Below are 18467 nucleotides of genomic sequence, written 5' to 3' on the forward strand. Positions count from 1 at the left end.
TTCAGACAAGAGCCACAAGAATTACTAAAAGATTAGAAAACATGCTATAAACTGACAGTGAGAGACTCAGTGAGCTCAGTCTATTTAGCTTTACAAAGAGAAGGTTAAGGGGTGACTTAATCATATAAGTACCAGGAGGGGGAACAAAAATTGGATAGTGGGCTGTTCAATCTAGCAGAAAAAAGTATAAGAAGACACAATGGCTAGAAGTTGAGGCTAGATAAATTCAGACAGGAAACAAGGTAAAAAAAAAAAATTAACACTTATCAACCATTGGCACAATTTACCAAGGATTGTGGTGGATTCTCCATCACTGGCAATTTTTAAATCAAGTTGGATGTTTTTCAAAAAGGAATTAATTCACAGAAGTCCTATGTCCTGTGGTATGCAGGAAACTAGATGATCACAGTGGTCCCTTCTGGCTTTATAATTTATAATCTGTCAATTTGTTTCTTACATATAGCCACCATTGTGTTGAAAACTGTAATTCAGACAGTAATAAAACTCTGGTACTAATGAAGTGATCTCTTCCCCAGAAACATTATTTGACTATAAGCAAATTCCACTGCACATACAATACTGCCTCTAAGGATTTTCTTTACCATCATAAAAATAGGCAATTGACTGCATTTTCACATTCTTTAAAAGGAGTGTGTGTTCTCAGTTCTCCTCACCAACCTTTTCAGCATGTATGGAACTACTGTGTGTGTTCTGTGACTATAATTCCTATTTAAATTATTACGTAGTGAAAAACAGTTGTATAATGGAAGATGGCTTCTGCAGTGTGAAGTGAGATTTTTTTGTTTTGCCACATACCTGTGACTAATAGCACTTTGGTAAACTCCCTTAATTAGATAGAGTTTAGATAGAGTTAGTATTTTCTAAAGTCCATAGTCTATCACAGTGAACTTTCAAACTGTTGCAGCTTGGAGACAAGGTCAGACCCGTCAACCTTCCTGCCAGTGACTATGCCCCACCTCTGACAAGCCAGCTAGTTTAATTTTTGCCTTCACAGAAGCGGGTGCATGGTTCCAGGCCTCCCTGTTTTCAGACCTTTTTTTAAAAAGACTTTTTTCCTGTTTAAGGAACTAATTTGGCTACAAATTCTCAAATTGTATTCCAGAATTACCTCTTTTTGGCAAAGGGAATAGATTCCTTCCTTCCCAAAGATACTATAGCAGTTGGAACCCCCGTTTACCTATATAGAATGCAGCATGGTGGGGAATCAGAAATGTGTGCCTCTCGTATCCATCTTCAGCTCTCTTGGTGGGGAGTTTTGCCTTATCTGTAGGCAGGATCTAGGCTTTTCACAAGTTTAGTGCTCCTTAGCACAAATCTAACAGAATTCCCATAGCACAGTAGGTTTTGGCACTAGAGAGGAATAGCACTACCCATGACGGACTACATATACCTCTGCCTGTGCCAGTTCCTTCTTGAGCACACCTAGAGAAGAAACTTCCTGCTGTGATTAGTCTTGTGTGGCTATTAGAGGATCAGGCATATCTTTTATACTTGTTACCCAAATTCCTTATTAATTTGGGTTTTGTGCTCTGTGACACCTAGCTCTGTACTGCAGTACATTTTCCAGTGCTTCGGGCTGTCTGCTTAGGGGGCCTTGGTGTTCGGTTGCTGTAATATTAGTGATTTGGTGCATTTATTCTTGGCACACCTTTTCAGCACACTTAATTTCAGTTCTCTACCACCTTGCGTATCCTGGATTTTACTCATCCATGCTTTAGCCTACTTTGCCTTATCACATATTCCTTATGTTACTGATGCACCTGGCTCAACCAGGCCTGTGTGGCCAGTGGCAGCTGTAGAAGGCCTTTGCCCTGGTTGATTTTCCTCCAAAGAGAATTACCAGGAACTCAGAGAAATTATCCATTATGGTGTAGAGTTTGCCTTATGTCAGGTGTGAGCATCCTGTAATGCAGGATATGGCTGCAAAGGCTGCTACTTTGAGTGGATTCCTTCAGCTTGGCTGCAGACATCTAATTTCCAGCAGAAGAAATTCAAGGACCTGCTATATGCCAAAGGGAACCTGTTTGGGAAGCAGATGCAAGCCTCTTTACAGAGGGGAAAAATAACATGCATACTAGTGTCTTGGACCTGTTTCATGGCCCTAATTTAAAAGATGCAAAAGAAAAGTTTTTCTTCTTATAAGCCATCTACAACTGATTTCAAAGGATCCCAGCTCCAGGGTGGTCAGTCTCATCAGCTGCAGAAGCTGACTGGTTCTAAGCCCAGTTCGTACAAGCAGCAAAAGCTGTAGGGTTCCAGAATGTGTACCATATGTGCTACTTTCAGTATCCTGCCAGGATATCCCTGCTTGGAGCAAACTTAAAAGCTTTTTACACCTAGTCAGCCCTGGCCACCTTGGACACATGGTGCAAACTCAGTTCGGTGAAGCAACTAAATCAGGATTTCAGAAATACTTCCAGATTGTCAGTGCCCAAGAATTCTCTCTCTCTTCTCAGTGTCAGGAAAAAATGCTGCAGGAAATCCAGTCCCTCCTGGCAAAGACAGTCATCAGTTTGTGCCACTTCGTGAAAAAGGAAATGGATTTTATGCTAGGTACTTCCTGATGAGCAAAAAAGCCAGGAGGACCCTGACCCTTCCAGGATCTCAAGGAATTAAATCAGTATCTGGTCAGAGAAAAAAATCTGAGCTAAGGGAGTTGTATAGGCTTTGTGATAAAGAGTGCTAACACAAGAATCAGAGTCCAGTGTAATGATGTCTTCAGAGAAGCAGAACTACAGATAAGTAGTCATCCCTTTTAGCCAAAATTAAGTAGCAAAACTAGGAATTTGCATTTAAAAGTACCACCAAAACCCCTATGTGTGTCTCCATTAACTTCATTAACTGGATTGAACTATTTCACCTCAGTGTTTTTGGCGCATAGTCATTTGTATGAAAGGATTTTCATGCCTTCATCTTCAGTTTCTAACCTTCCCCCAAATTGGTACAGCTATATTTTCCCCACCATTTTACATATGTTAGTAGTGCCGTCCATACCTGCATACAAGAGACTGACTCAAATATTGAAATTGCAACTTGTCACAGATTTTGTTTCACAGCCAAAGGGAGAGAATGTTTTAGGGGATATGAATCCTTGGAATTACTAAATATATTTTCCCTTTTATTTTTATATCTCTTGTTTCCTAGATACACGTGAAAGCACATTTTGACTATGATCCTTCTGATGATCCTTATGTACCTTGCCGAGAATTAGGTCTGTCTTTTCAAAAGGGAGATATACTCCATGTGATCAGCCAAGATGATCCAAACTGGTGGCAAGCCTACCGAGATGGAGATGAAGACAATCAGCCTTTGGCAGGCCTTATCCCAGGTACAGTGCAATGTAACCAAAAACACAGATGTGCAGAAATTTTGAGGTGCCATTGTTTGGAATACAAGCTACTACAGCAAGTGAAAAGTCTTGAAAGAGACTTTTATATCCTGGAGTTTGGCTCGTTAAATGTCCATCTCTTGCTTGAACCTCTTTTGAGCAAAAAGAACCACTATGATGGTTTTGTGATATAGAAATTAATTTACATGTTCAAAAATAGTTACCTATTTCTTAGCAAGCAGGTGTTAATTTTCTCATACACAGGCATCCACTGGTATGTCTGCCAATCACAGATTAGACCTGATCATTCCACTAGTTTCTGCTTTTTTCCCTTTGAGTTCACATTTCCTCTGCTGCTTGCTGCAGCAACACTGCACTTTAACCCCAATTTACTCTACCGCCCTCTGAGAAAGCAAATTTAGGCTCAGTAAGTACAGAGAGCAGTAGGTAGAGAAATTGCTCTTTCAAACTGCTGGGAGCTTCAGATTAATTGGATTTTCAGTCATTGGAACCAGTGTTTACCTTCTATTGTGGAGCATCAGCAAGAGAGTTATTTATTAAGATCTTATCTGTTACACCCATGCAATGCAAATCCATTGGCAGCAATATGGTGAACAAGAAATAATTTGAAGACAGGTGTTTCACAAGTGTGACTTCATTACTTGTGATGTTTGGATGAGATGAAAAGGAGCCCAGTTTGATTCTGTAAATCCAGGCTGATTTTGCAGGGCTGGAATTTATAGCAGAAAAAAACACACAACATCCACATTTTTTACTTGCAAACTGAGCATATTTAATATGAAAATCATTGCGAAACAATGCCATTCTTTTATAATCACTCTTCAAAGCAGAATTGCTCAGAGTAATACTAAGGATACACTCCTCTTCCTTGAGAGGTGTATGTTGGGAATGCTGCAGTGAACTACAGTTTTCTAAATAACTTTCTCCTTTTATAAGTGTTTGCATGGTATTTCTCAAAGAGCTGAATCCTTCCATTTAAGAATCATAGACGTTAAAGATGGAAATATCTTATTGGATCATCCAGTCCCTGTCCTTAACAATACTGGATTGTTCCCTATACAGTAACTCCTCACTTAATGTTGTAGTTATGTTCCTGAAAAATGTGACTTTAAGCGAAACAATGTTAAGCCAATCCAATTTCTCCATAAGAATTAATGTAAATGTGGGGGGTTAGGTTCCAGGGAAATTTTTTTTGCCAGACAAAAGGCATTATAAACAAGCAATTTAATACAGGTATTAAACAGGTTGGCAGCTCCTCTACACGCCGCCCCCCCATCCCCCCCTCCAGTGCCTCCCGTCCACCAGCGGACCCCGCGGATCAGTGCCTTCCCCCACTCCTCCTGCCGGTGGCAATCAGCTGACTTGCGATGTTCAGGAGGCTGGGGGGAGGAGCGAGGATGTGGCATGCAGCCTCCCCCCTGGCTCCTGCCCACGGCAGTCAGCTGGTTTGCAGAGTTCAGGAGGCAGGGGAGGGAGCGTGGAGGCTGTGCGCCGTGTCCTCGCTCCTCCCCGCAGCCTCCTGAACGCTGCAAGATCGCTGATTGCTGCGAGCAGGAGGCAGGGGGAACAGAGGGAAGGCACTAATCCGCAGGGTCCCTTGGCAGGCGGGAGGTACTGGGGGGGGGGGGGGGGGGCTGCCAGCCGTGGACAAAGCAGGCAGCCAAACGACGTTATAGGGGAGCATTGCACAACTTTAAACGAGCCTGTTCTGTAATGGAGCAGGGACATAACATCGAAACAACGTTAAGCGAGAGGATGTTAAGTGGGGAGTTACTGTATTACACCACCACTTGCCCTAAGTATGTATGCATAGGTGCACTTACTGATGTTTCCACGGATGTGACAATACTGGTATATTTGAGCACAAAACTAGATTTTAAAAGGAATGTATGTTTTTTAAAAGTTGCTTGCAAAAGTCATACAGCTTGGTCCCATGCACCGTTGTGAAAAGTTAACCATAAATGTCCATTTGCTTAATTAGGTCACTACAACCAAACTGCAAATAGAACCCTCTGTTTTTCAAATGCAGAAATATAAATTAGTTGTACCTCCAAATATCCCTTATTTTGAAGGATTACACTTTAGTCAGTTACCTACATTCCACACAAATTCACCATCTCCTTACTTTCGTTGTTTAAAATTATATACATTAACTGTAGTCATGAAACTGAGATTATAGAAAGTTATTTACCCTAAAAGAATGAATTCCATGAAATTTAAGTTTCATGTATAACACATTGTCCCTCGTTTTGGATCTTTGTCACACAGTGTGTACCACTTGGGCCGTAGCAGGTTGAGAGGTATGATAATAGTGTAGTTGTGTAATTCTGAGAAATTAGTTAAAGAAAACTGGCATCTTGCTTGTAAAAGGAAATAAGAATTGTTTCCCAGTGCTAACTGCTTTTATGTACCTTTTTTATACGTTAAGGAAAGAGCTTTCAACAGCAAAGAGAAGCAATGAAGCAAACCATAGAAGAAGACAAGGAGCCAGAGAAATCAGGTTGGATATATATTCTAAAGAAAATTTCTGCAGTTGTCATACCAATGTTAATTCAAGTGGTGTCTGAAGTTTTGGTATCAAAGGCTCTTTCACATGCTTTTTCACATGCATGCTTTTTTGTACAACATGGCTTCTTTCAAGGTTACGCTCTACCAGCTCCATAATGGATTTTAACTTTGCCCTGAAATTAGATACCAGTTCAGTTACAGGTTGCCCTTCTGAGTCATTGTTCCCTTCCCACGAATCTGACCAGATCTAGTGGGCCCTCTGACCTTTTTTCTGTATAGGAAATTGAAGGGGCAAACCCTGTCAATTCTTGAGGTACTTCTCTGTAAGCAAACAATAGATAATGCAATAGCATGTCCCAGTCCCTTGCCTTTCTATGTGTATACACTGTTAGCATGAATTTGAGTGTCCCATTAAATCTTTCAGCTAACCCATTTGTTTCTTTTGAGTGTTATGGGGTAGACTTTAATTGTTTTAGCCCACATCTTTTACACAGTGAGAGAATGTGGGATGTGAAATTTGACCCACAAACTGACGATATTTCTTTTGGAAAAACCCACTCTAACAACTGTGAAAATGAGTGCAGTTGCCACTTTTTCTGCCTTAGATAGGGCCACTGCCTCTGAGTATCTGGGGTAGCAAAGTCAGCTACCATCAATATATATTTCTTCCCATTTTTGGACAGCTTAGGGAATGGACCAGTAATGTTCGTGGCAACCCTATGGATTGCTTCTCCCTTTACCAGTAATGGTTGCATTGTGGCTTTGCAGAGACCTGTAGTCTCTTTCCACTTTTGCACAAGTCACAGGACTTACAGTATTAGTATTCCTTTACTGCTAGGTTTATACCAGGCCAATAAAAACTTCTCTGAAGTTTTTCAAATGTCCTCTCTGCTCCTAGACATCCAGCACATTGACAGTCATGGGGTAAACATAACAACACTGCCCTGTGCTTATTTGGCACTAGGAGCTGCTTGTGGGGTTCCCCATGGCCCTTGTTTGTTCCCAGTGGGGCTTTCCTTTATATCCTACCCTCTTCCTTTTTTCATTTTAAAAAAAAAAAAAAAAAGATTTTTCCCTCCTATTCTCCTCTGTAGGGGCATTGCTATAAACTGCTTCCCTAGTGCTCTGGGGAAGGGTCTGTGTCCTGATCTTTAACAAAGGCTGCTTGCCTCTGGCTGATTTGGAGGCTGCCTCAGTGAGAGGAGCTGACACCCATAGGCACTGACTGCGTGGGTGCTTAGAGGCTCAAGCACCCATTGGAAAAAAAAAATAGTGAGTGCTCAGCACCCACCAGCCACAGCTGTTCAGCAGTTGGAGGGAGGTGCTTGTGGGAGGGCGGAGAGTAGCGGGCAGGCAGGGGGCTTGAGGGGAGGGACAGGGTCTTGGGACAGAGCAGGGGTGGAGCACTCACAGGGAAAAATAAGTCAGCTCCTATACTGACACCCACTCCCTGGAATGTATCTCCACCCTGCAGTGCAGGCACAGTGTCTTTCCCTGTTTCCTCTGTCCCTCACCTAAGTTAAGCAAAGGTTTCTGGGGTGCACGCTTTCCCACTGCCAGTTACCACAGTAAGAACTTTAGACACAGATATTATATCACTTCCAACCAAAATGTCCGCTGGAATACCATCCCAAGTTCCCACTCTTAAATTATATTTCATCCTCCCACTCCAGCTGTATGTGGGCTATGGGTGCTGTGATTTCAAAAGTTCATGAAGCAAAGAGCTTTACATTTTCCCCAGGGAGCATGTCAGATTCTTTTTACCATTTACTTTGGCATCTTCGATGAATATCTTGTCTACCTGGATGGGTTCAGACCATACAAAGTTTACTAATACCCCATCAGGGAACCTCTGTGTTAACCTGGACAGGATGGGGCTTGAACTTGAGGCAGTACCTCTTTATGTGCTCAGAGTCACACACAAAACATTTTCTTGTGCCCTCATCATGGGTGAGGGGTTTGTAATTGGAGCTACTTGGAGGATACCTGTTTAGGGTAAATTTGGCCTCACCTCCATCCTCTTGTGAACAAATCTGGGACCAGATCTCTGCCTATTTGTTTGGGGCTTTTTTCTCAATATCCATTCTGGCCTGCACATGCAAATCAGCAGCCTGAGTGGCCACCTGTACTGCTTCAGGAGACTTCTCTCATATGGCAGCTCAGAAAGGTTTATCTGACATTTTGGGGACCAGTACAGACTTTTTGGTTAGGGTTGCCATAGGCCTGGCATATTCTTTCAAAAGCTGTTAAATATTCTTCTATGCAGTCTGTCACAGCTGGTTGAGTTCTAGGGGGGATTCCCCACAGGCTGGGGAATGCCTTTCTGCTGCTCCAGTACTCCTTCCTGCATTTCATGTATCTCCATTTGCCACTTACCTGCTCTCCCCTCTGCTTCCATTACCTCCATTCATCACTGGTGGTCTCACTCCCCTGCTGCCTCATTGGCTGCCTTCTCAGCTCTGCCATCGGTACCTGGTGGTCATGTGCCTCTTGGTCTCTGCAGAGCTGCAGTTTGGTCAGCTCTGCCTGAGCAGCCACCTCCTACAAGGAATTGAGGTCTGGCTGGTGTCCCAAGCCTGGGTCATCTCCACTTGTACCATCCTCCTTCTGCTTATAATAGTCAGGTTCTCAGATCCTCTGCTGATTTCCCCTTGTGAGTTAAACTATATTGTGCACACAAACTCGCAAGCTGTTTTTATCCATTTTTTCCAGTGACTCTAACTGGCTCATTTTCTCCTTTCCTTGTTGTATTTCTCTTAACCTGAAATAAACAAAAGAAAACAATAAACCATAATCTTGTACTTTGCTCCCTCACTTTTAAATCCATTAGAATCTGTTTAGCAAGTGTTTGGAATTCACTGATATTGAGTTCCTCAATTTGCTGATATTGAGGTGCAACTCCTGCAGTGATAACAGGGATGTTTCAATATCTTCCCATTAACTCTGATGGTCTAGTATTTTCTCTTTTCCTGGGCTGGAAAATAGATGGTTACTTGGAGCCAGTTTTGTGTAAATACATGGCTTAGGAGGTGTGCCCCTCCCTGCTATGAGGTATGGTTGGGGCTGGCCTTTGATACGGGCAAATAGGGCCCAATTTAAGGAAAATGGCACCCTGGAACTTGTATTTTGGGCCCCTCCCCCCATCCCATTACCAGTGGGCCCCACTGCCTCCCTCAGTGTTTAATTTGTATTGAAAGAGATGCCAGAGCTCAGCCCTGGAACAATTAAGCACTGGCAGGTTGGCCTGATACAGGTGGGTGCTGGCCAGGTGCCCAGCTCTGAAGGCAATGTCACCGCCAGCAGCAGCACAGAAGTAAGGGTGGCATGGTATATGGTGTATTGACACCCTTACTTCTACGCTTCTGCTGTGGCTTGTGGTGCCTGGTGCTCAGCATGTGGCTCAAGACGGGCTTTGTGCTGTCACACGGGGACTGCTTCTTGCCAGAACCCATGGCCCTCCTGCAGCCCTCTGGCAACTCCTGGCGGGGGAGGGGGAGAAGAGAGGCATACCAGGGGATACTTAAGCACCTGAAAACTCTAGGGGTTGTTTTTTTTTCTTTCTTCAGATAACTTAGAAATTAGCTGTTGATTTCACCATACACACACACATCCACGAACATATTTTCATCAGTAATAATTGAAATTTACTGATAGGGAAAGCAAGAAAAATGCTGCTTGAGAATTTGTTAGTCAAAATTCAGTGATATAAACTTCTGGATTAGGATCGTTACAAATGGACTACTGAACGAATAGTTAAATCAACAAATCATTTCTGGTTTTAGGATATTTATTTTGTATATCTTGACATGTGATATTGACACTTAGTGGTTTTTGCAGTATTGTTGTAGTCATGTTGGTACCAGAATATGAGAGCCACAAGGTGGGTGAGGTAATATCCATAATTGGACCAACTTTGGTTGGTGAAAGAGACAAGCTTTCAAACCCCACAGAGCTCTTCTCCAGGTTTCTGGAGCTAAAAACTTCTTTCACCAACCAAAATTGGCCCATACAAAGATATTACCTCACCCATCTTGTCTCTCCATTTGTGTTTTAACAGCTTTTAAAGCTTGAACTCTTTGAACCTCAACTTCTACTGATATTAAAAAATTATCTGACCTCCCCCCATAATTTCCCACAACTGTGAAAATTAAAAATTATAAAAATACAAAAAAGCTTAAAAATAAACAATTGATATTACGCATCAAAGTAATAAAAATTGCATTCTACCAAGCCTATTTATAAGCGACCAGAGCAGCAGGGATGAAGCGGGGGGGTGGTGAGAGCGCAGATCCTATCCCCACTAGTTTGTCCCAGTTTAAGGGCCTGAAACTGTAAATTAGTCTCACATTGTCCTCACACTAACAGCAAGAACCCCATTGACTTCCAAGCTTTGCAGGATATGGGATTAAGTCAAAGATAGGAGTAAAGAAAGGAGTTTGTTTATTCTTCTTGCAGTATAGAAATGTGTAGAGCACTTTGCCCAACAGCTTAGACAAGGCCCCACCCCAGGGAATTTCAGTATACTGTTAAGTACAATTAGTTACTCCTGAGGGAATTCTTCGCCACTGTGCGTGTGCAGAATTTATGTCCCCCTCAGATTTCTTTGCTTTCCTCCAAAAAAATGACTTTCTGAAGGGAAGCAAAGGGAAGCCACAAGAACGGTCATGCGACTCTCCTCAGCAGTATGTTTTGGGCCCCCAGGGCAGCTGGCAGAGAGGTAAATCATTATGGAGCAGGAGGCGGGACAGGGGAAGACTCGGCTGGTGGCTCCTATCCTGCGTCGGGCTCAGCTGCTAGTCCCAGCTGGGCTGGGGAGGATGGGACTTCCTCTTCCCCGCACAGCATCTGGAGCTAGGTCAGACTCACCCCCAGATTTCTCCCCTGGCTGCAGGAAGCTCTGCAAATTCCCTCTCCCCACTTCCTGCATCCATCGCTCCTCAGCTGCACAGAGAGGGATCCCTGTACAGGAGCTACACCCCCATTTGCCCAACCCCCATGCATCCAGACCCCCTCATATCCAGACCCTTCCCCTGAGCCTCACCCCCCCAGCACTCTGAAACTCCCCCCCCCTCGATGAGCCCCACTTTCCCTGCACCTGGACCACCCCAGTGAGCATCCTGCACCTGGATCCCCACCCCACTGAGCCCCACCCTGCCAGCATCTGGACCCCTAACTGAGCCCCCCATACCCGGACGCCCCTGCCAAGCTCTATCCCCCCCACTGAGCCCCAACCACCTTCACTTGGACCCCCTTCAGAGTCCCATTACCACTGGACCCAGAATCCCCCAACAAGCCCCTGTGAATCCAGGTCCCCCCCGCACCCAGCTCCCCTACTGAGCTGCCTGCACCCAGATTGCCCCACACTTGGATTCCTCCACGCTAAGCCCCTCCACACTTGGATCCTGCCTTGCTGAGCCTGCCTGCCCACACAGAGAGGTAGGGCCGCAGGGTTTCGGGGGGCAGGCTCAGTCCTTGTGCTGTCAGGGCTGGGTGCAGCCTCATTGCTGAATTGGTTTCACGTGGGGGGATGGGGGGAGGAGCTGCACAGTGATCTCCCACTTCTGTGCAGCCAGTGGCTTGTCCTCCTCACTGCCATGCTGGAGCCTCCACATTTGTTTGACAAATAAAACTTGCAGAATTTTGCAATATTGTGTGCAGAATTTTTATTTTTTGTGCAGAATGCCCTCAGGAGTAAACTAGTGAAAACAGAAACAGTTACAAACACAAAACCTATCCCCACCCTCAGACTATCAGGAATTGAAAGAAAGGGAGATGGATTTCAAGGAGGTCACAGCAGGCAGGCAGGCAATGCCTACTTAATGGTTAATCTGCCATTAAAACTACAATACCACTGCGTTGGGAACATCTCTAGGACAGGGCAGAGCGCGCAGTGAGTTTGCATGCTACTCCCCTATCCTCTGTTGCCCCAATTCCCCCTTCTGTTCAGATCAGGGGGAGGCACATGGGGGAGCTGATCTCTCACCCATTTATCTCCTGTGCACCCTCCTGCCTGACTTTTGAGAGGCAGCCCCTGGAACCAAACAAGTGAAGCTTCTGAGCCAGGGGAGCAGGGAGGACTCTTACCTGCTGACGGGGGGAGGGGGCACAATTTAAAGGTCCCCCCCCCCCCCCACAACAGCTTGAGTGACTCCTCCCCCTTACCCTCAGTTCCCCTGTGGGAAAGCAGTTGTTCCTCCACTACCTCTCCTTACAGAGCTGAAGCAGCAGCCCCTCCCTACAGCTCCCCGCTATTTGTTTGCCGCTCCTCAGTGAAGGTGGGGGAGGGCTCAGCAGGCAAACCCTGGCAGAAAATGGAGGGGGGGGGAGATGTGGCCCTGCATGCCCCACTCTGCAGGGAAGTGATGGGCTGGGATGGGAGCAGGCTGCAACGCCCCTGGTTAGCCTGGTGCTCACCTGTATGGAGTGAAGTGTGCGCTCCTGCTGACAGTGCTGGTGGAAAGAGCAAGCCCTTTCTTGGACAAGAGGGGCAGGCTCTCAGGGGACATTATTACAGCAGGCACACCCCCACCACAACCTAGATAGCAGAGAGGCTGATACAAGCCTCCAGCTGGTGCACAGAGGCAAGCTGCTGGCATACACATCCCTCTTCCTCCCCCTCCCATCAACCTCAGCCACCCATCCCAGAGATCCCATCAGGAGCCTCTTCAAGCCCAGCCCCACTCCCCAGAGCTTCTAACGCAGGGAGCACTCTGTCTGGGGAGAGTGAGGAGCCCTGGGCACCCACCTCTGCTGCTCCCACTGGAGGAGTTACCTGACTGAGTGCTGAGTCAAACTGCAGCTTGGGGCTGCCCTCTCCAGCGATGTGTGTGTCTCTCTCTCGCTGGCTGGCTGGCTGCTGCCATAAGCCCAGGTGGCTCTTGGTCAGCAGGTCAGGTGAGGTGGGAGGTATCAAAGGCGCTCCCTGCAGTACCATTGCCCTGGTCAAAGGCCGACCCTGCGGGCGAATGGAGTGAAAACCTTGGGTGCCGTTATAAGCAGGGTGCCTCTGGAGCAGGGATATCCACCCCCCCCCCCCCCCCCCCGCTGTCATGCTGCTCCTGCTCCCTGCCTTAGAGCCAGCCCTGGCCAGCTGCTCCCGGGAGCTTTCCTGTCTGCGGGGGAAGGGAAAATGCTGATGTCAGGATGTCCCTCCCACCCCTGCCCATGTACCCCATATCCTCAGAGTGGAGGAGGGGGGGGACAGGGCTTAGGAGTGAGATGGCGCTGCTGGAGGTGCTGCTGTCTGAACAAGCCTTCAGACTGGTGAGTGCCGCTCTGCTTAAAGGGACAGCATGGTGTCTCTCATACACTTCCCCCAGTACACCCACACTGTGTTTGTGTGTCTCACACACACACAGTGTCTCTCTCTCACACACTCACCCACCCCCTAACACATACTTGTATTATTGTTCTTATTACTTCTTGGTACTTCCTGCAATGGACGTAGAGTCTCTGTAATTTTATTCTTTCGGAGTTGCTAAGGATTAGAGTGCTATTCTTTCAGTTTTTTGACAGGTCTATGCATTTCATAATTTTATTTCTCTCATGTTTACATTTAGTTCTTTGAGTAGTGAGTTCTAAAATGCCTAACCTGTCCTGGCTGGAGTAATTATCATTATTTTTATTATCATATTGTGCTTTGTCATTCATTATTTGAAATGGTACAATCAAATAATCATATCCTTCTAGAATGTAACTTTAGCTTGTACTAACCTTAGCAGTGCCAGTTTAAAAAACATTAGCTAAACACATAACTTTAAAGACTGGGCAGTTGAAGATTGCTTATTTTCTAATTGTATTTTTAGTTGTATCTGTAAAATAACTTCAAATGTGCATGAAAATAAATGCAGTTCCAACTATCATACCAATTAGCAATGATGGATTCAAGTGTTAGTGAGTCACATGTTGTTATGATCAGTAAACATAAATGCCAAAATCATTAGAAAAACATATTCCCTTCCTTAATAAAAGAGGGGGGAAAACCTTAATCACGTATGTTAAAATTATGTTTTTAGTGGAATGAAAAACAGTTGACTAAAATAGAGTAGATAATGGCAGTAACACGGAGTGTCTGTTAGAGAAAGTAAGCAGATTTTATTTATTTTTATTTTAGTAGAGATAGTGTACGAAGTATCAACCATGTGTTTCTGATATGTGTGAAAGCTCCAGAACTGATACCTCAGGGTTTGGGATTGGGAATATTTTGCTGTATTATCTCCTGATTGTTCTAAATTTACATATAAACTTTTATATACAAACTCCAATTAAAGCCATATTTATTTTTTATTTCTTTATATAGCAATTACATATAATGCTCCTGTCAGCTAACTCCTAAGTTATCTGCAAAACAAACAAAAAAACCAAAAACAAACCTAGAGTTTTCAGATGCCTAAGTAGTCGCTGGAGTCATGGTTAAAGTTTCCTCCCACCCCCCAAAATCTGAAATGGTGCCCTGATGAGCCAGGAGTGGCCAGAGGGCTGCAGGAGGGTTGTGGGCTCTGGCAAGATGCCACCCTTAATTCTACTTTGCTGCTGACTGTGGCATTGCTATCAGAGCTGGGCACGCAGCCAACACCCACCAGTATCAGGCTGCCCTCCCAGTGTTTAAATTGGGCCAGGGCTGAACTCTGTCGTCTCTTTCAGTACAAATTAAACACTGGGGGAGGCAGCAGGGTCCAGAAATGATGGAAGGGGGGAAGCCCAGGGAGCCTGTGGGAGCCAGGGATGATGGGTGCGAGGCGTCAAAATACAAGTTTACCCAGGGTGCCATTTTCCCTAAGGCCTGCCCTGGGTGTAGTTGAAGTTGTAGTAAGGTCATGAATACAGTTTTCTATGTACATAAATATGTAGATTCATAACCACAGTTTGTAGATATGTCCTAATGACCATTAAGTTCAGGGTTTCATAAAAGACCTTACTCGATACACTTTTACAGTACCATAATACAGTATGCAGTCAGTTGGTTCAACTGCTCATTTTTGGGGTTTAAACCTTCCGTTCTTTCCTTGGAGTGTCTGGACTCTGATTGTCAGTGTCTCTGGAGCCTTGTCTACATACAGAATTTTAGGGAATTCTCCCACCTGTAGATCTAGCCCGGATGGGATAATTCTCTGAAATTCTTAGTGTAGGCAAGAAGTTTGTGTAGGAGCTTGTTAGTACTCAAATGATGTTCTCATAGCACATGCAAATCTCATTGGAGTAATTCAAGGAGATGAGCCTCACATTCTCTCTGAGAGGAATTTCATCCACCACCCCTCACTTGTTACTATAGTGACAGAGGTGGGTTAGAAGAAAACTTCTAAAGATCTGTGTACTCTATCCACCCTTGTCTAGTTAAGGTGGTCTCAAAGTCTGGTCAAAGCAACAAAGAGGAGGTTCTTAGGAAGTGTCTTGTGTGAATTGGCAGGGAGATAAGGGATATTAAGGCAGTCAGAGAATAAGAGTTTATAATAGTCAAGACACAAAATAAGAGTGTATGGTCAAGAGTTTTTAGCAGTAAAGACCTAACAGAAAGGATGGCCCTTGGAAATGTGGAAGAAAAGTGGGAGTATTTGAACTCTACTGGATGTATTAGGTAAGAGAACAAGAAGAGTTAGATGACCTCACATTATGAGTCTGAGCAATGCAGGAGGCAGTGGGTATTGTGTTGTAGGAGTTATATTAATCTAATACTACATAGCTATAATCTATAGAAATTTATATTTCTTAATTTACTTAAATACATGTAAAATATTTAGAAAGACAAACTGTATCCTACCATCTTTAAGTACACAGCCAGGAAAAAGAAGCTTTGTTTTTGTGTCCAAGCATTTCTGATTCTAGTGATTTTTAATTTGACTTCCAGGAAAACTTTGGTGTGCAAAGAAAAATAAAAAGAAACGGAAAAAAGTTTTGTACAATGCCAATAAAAACGATGGTAAGTAGTAATAACCCTGATGTGAACTGTATGTCAGTTTTAGAATTATCTAGTTAAAATGTCCTGAACGTTCTTTACCTTGCTATAACAATGACAAATCCATTTCTTCTTATGTGCTAAATAAAGCTTGTCCCTGCTATTTCTTATTGAATGTTGTATGCATATTCGATATGAGACTGAAACTGTGTCCCCAGAAGGTTCCTTCCAGTAGAGTTCTATATACAAAAGTACCTTTGGGATTTATGGTAAATGCAAATTGTATGACAAAATCTAAAAAAAATTGAATTTTGGTTATAAATATAAATACCAAGAAATAATTGCTGAATTACTGTTTCTTTATTAGAAACCTAATTTATAAACATATCAGCAAATTTATTCCCCAAATCAGTGCCAATAGGGCCTGGCAGCACACTTTCTTCTGACAGGAAGAGGAATGTATTTCATTGCTGAATAGCGCAATCCTGGAGAAATAAACAGAGACAATGAGATCTCTCCAATTCTCAGCCGAAAGGCTGATATACCCATCAGAGGGACTCGAGTGAGAGGTGCACAGTGAGAAAGGAAGAGATAAGGGTTTCCCTAAGCTCCTTACATTATGTATCAGGCTCACATTGCAGTTAATACTGCCATATAGTAATAGTGTTGTTATACCCATGTTGGTCCCAGGATATGAGAGAGACAAGATGGGTGAGGTAATATCTTTTATTGGACCAACTTGTGTTGGTGGAAAAGAGAAGCTTTTAAATGCTACAGAGACCACTTAAAATGAAGTGGGCAATTAACATCTCTGCAGTCATAGGACAAACGAGGGTTGTTAGGTTACAAATTGTTGTAGTGAGCCATAAAACCAGTGTCTCCATTGAGTCCATGATTTTTAGTGTCTAGCAGAGTTGTGAATTCAAATTCCCAACCTCCTCTTTTTTGAAGGGGTTATGTAGATTTCCTTGAAGGATGAGGACTGAGAGATCAGTGATAGAGTGGTTGCTTTGTGAAAAGTTTTCACCCGCAGGTAATAGAATGTTTGTCTTTTTATCATATTTCTGTGAGAGTTTATTTGAGAGAATAGAGATTGTCTGGTTTCACGCACATAGTTGTTGCTGGGGCATTTGATGCACCGATGAGGTACACCGCATGTTGTGATCGGCATATTAGGACCCATAGATCTTGAGTGGTGTGTTGTGGAGGGTATTAATCATTGTAACCATAGAAATAGGTCTGCAGGTTTTGCATCTGTTGGTCTGGGAGGGTCTGGTGCTGCTTTGAGTTAGTGTATCCTGGTCTGTGGAAAGCTTTCTTCTGATGATGAGCTTGGGAAGGCTGGGGGGTTGTTTGAAGGCCAGAAGAGATTCAGGAAAGATTTATTTCAGGAGTGGTCTCCATCCAGTATGAGTTGTAATTTTTTGATGGTACCCCATATGGAGTAGAGGTGCGGGGGGGTGGGTTGTTTGTTTTCCTGTACTGAAGGAGGTTCTCTTGAGCATATTCTGTAGTATCTGTGCCTGGCTGTAGATAAGATTCCTCCTAGTATCTGTGATGGTTATTGGATCTGTGGAGATAAGTGTGGTGATCCATGGGTTTCTTGTTACATTGCAGGAGACCACTTAAAATGAGTTAACCCCTTATGCTTAACAGTCTGTCCCATCTTGTATTTAGCTCTGACACTCTGGTTACCTTTTCCACACCTGAAGAAGGGGTCTGTGAGAGTTGGTTCAATAAAAGATAGTATCTCACCCACCTTGTCTTTCTCATGTAGTAATAACATCAGTCATGTTTTATATCTGGTTGTCGTCTTTGTTTTAAATAATATTTTTCAGGGGTTTTTTTGTTTTTGTTTTATCTCTGAAGATTATGACAATGAAGAAATTTTAACCTATGAGGAAATGTCACTGTATCACCAGCCAGCAAATAGGAAAAGGCCTATTGTCCTGATTGGCCCACAGAACTGTGGCCAGAATGAACTACGTCAGAGGCTAATGAATAATGAAGTAGATCGCTTTGCAGCTGCAGTTCCTCGTAAGTTTAAGGGGAGGATGTGACACACCAGGGTACAATTCAGACTAGTGGGGGGGCTGTCACCCCTGCCCTGCAACCTTGGATGTCTTACAATGCATTGCTGAAGTGGTTCCCACCTGGGCTCCTCATAAACAGCCCTCAAGCATGCAAGCCACACCCTGAGTGTCAGTGTGGAACTGCAGTCTTCCAGTTACACCCTGGCTCTCAGCAGTCTCTGTTATACTGACCCCAACACACTTCCAGTCATGGATTTTCCCCAGAAATGTACGTCCTGTACTGCCTGGCCTTCTCCTGGACAGTACAAATACATTAAGTCCATTATTCCTTTAAGGGAATAATATGCCATTTTATTACCTTAAATAGTTACCCAGACACTTCAGTTTAAATACACTGTATTAGATAAAATAATAAAACAAGTTTACTAACTACAAAGAGAGATTTTAAGTGAGTATAAGTAATAATGCATAAAAGTCAGAAATGGTTACAAGAAAAATAAAGATGAAAATGCTTACTAGTAAGAAGCTATCTTGGTCGCAAAGCAAACTTTCTCACCACATGCTCCAATAGATTACTGACCATATTTTCAGGTCAGGATCCCTCCCCAAAGTCCAACAGCTGTTTCCTTTTGTCTTCTCAGGTGCAAAGAAAGAGATGTGCAGG

The 18467-nt window shown here is 43.8% G+C and overlaps 1 protein-coding gene across 3 annotated transcripts in view; it reads left to right on the plus strand.

Moving 5' to 3' along the window:
• Positions 1-18467, plus strand: part of PALS1 (protein associated with LIN7 1, MAGUK p55 family member) — a 142715-nt gene that overhangs the window by 110721 nt on the left and 13527 nt on the right. For all 3 annotated transcript variants that reach the window (XM_074955497.1, XM_074955498.1, XM_074955499.1), the window contains exons 8-11: positions 3166-3349; positions 5799-5870; positions 15723-15794; positions 17640-17807. In XM_074955497.1, the coding sequence (XP_074811598.1) occupies positions 3166-3349; positions 5799-5870; positions 15723-15794; positions 17640-17807 (496 nt within the window). The remainder of the gene's footprint in view (positions 1-3165; positions 3350-5798; positions 5871-15722; positions 15795-17639; positions 17808-18467) is intronic.

This window comes from Natator depressus, chromosome 6 (genome assembly GCF_965152275.1).
Source record: "Natator depressus isolate rNatDep1 chromosome 6, rNatDep2.hap1, whole genome shotgun sequence".
NCBI classification, from domain to species: domain Eukaryota; kingdom Metazoa; phylum Chordata; order Testudines; family Cheloniidae; genus Natator; species Natator depressus.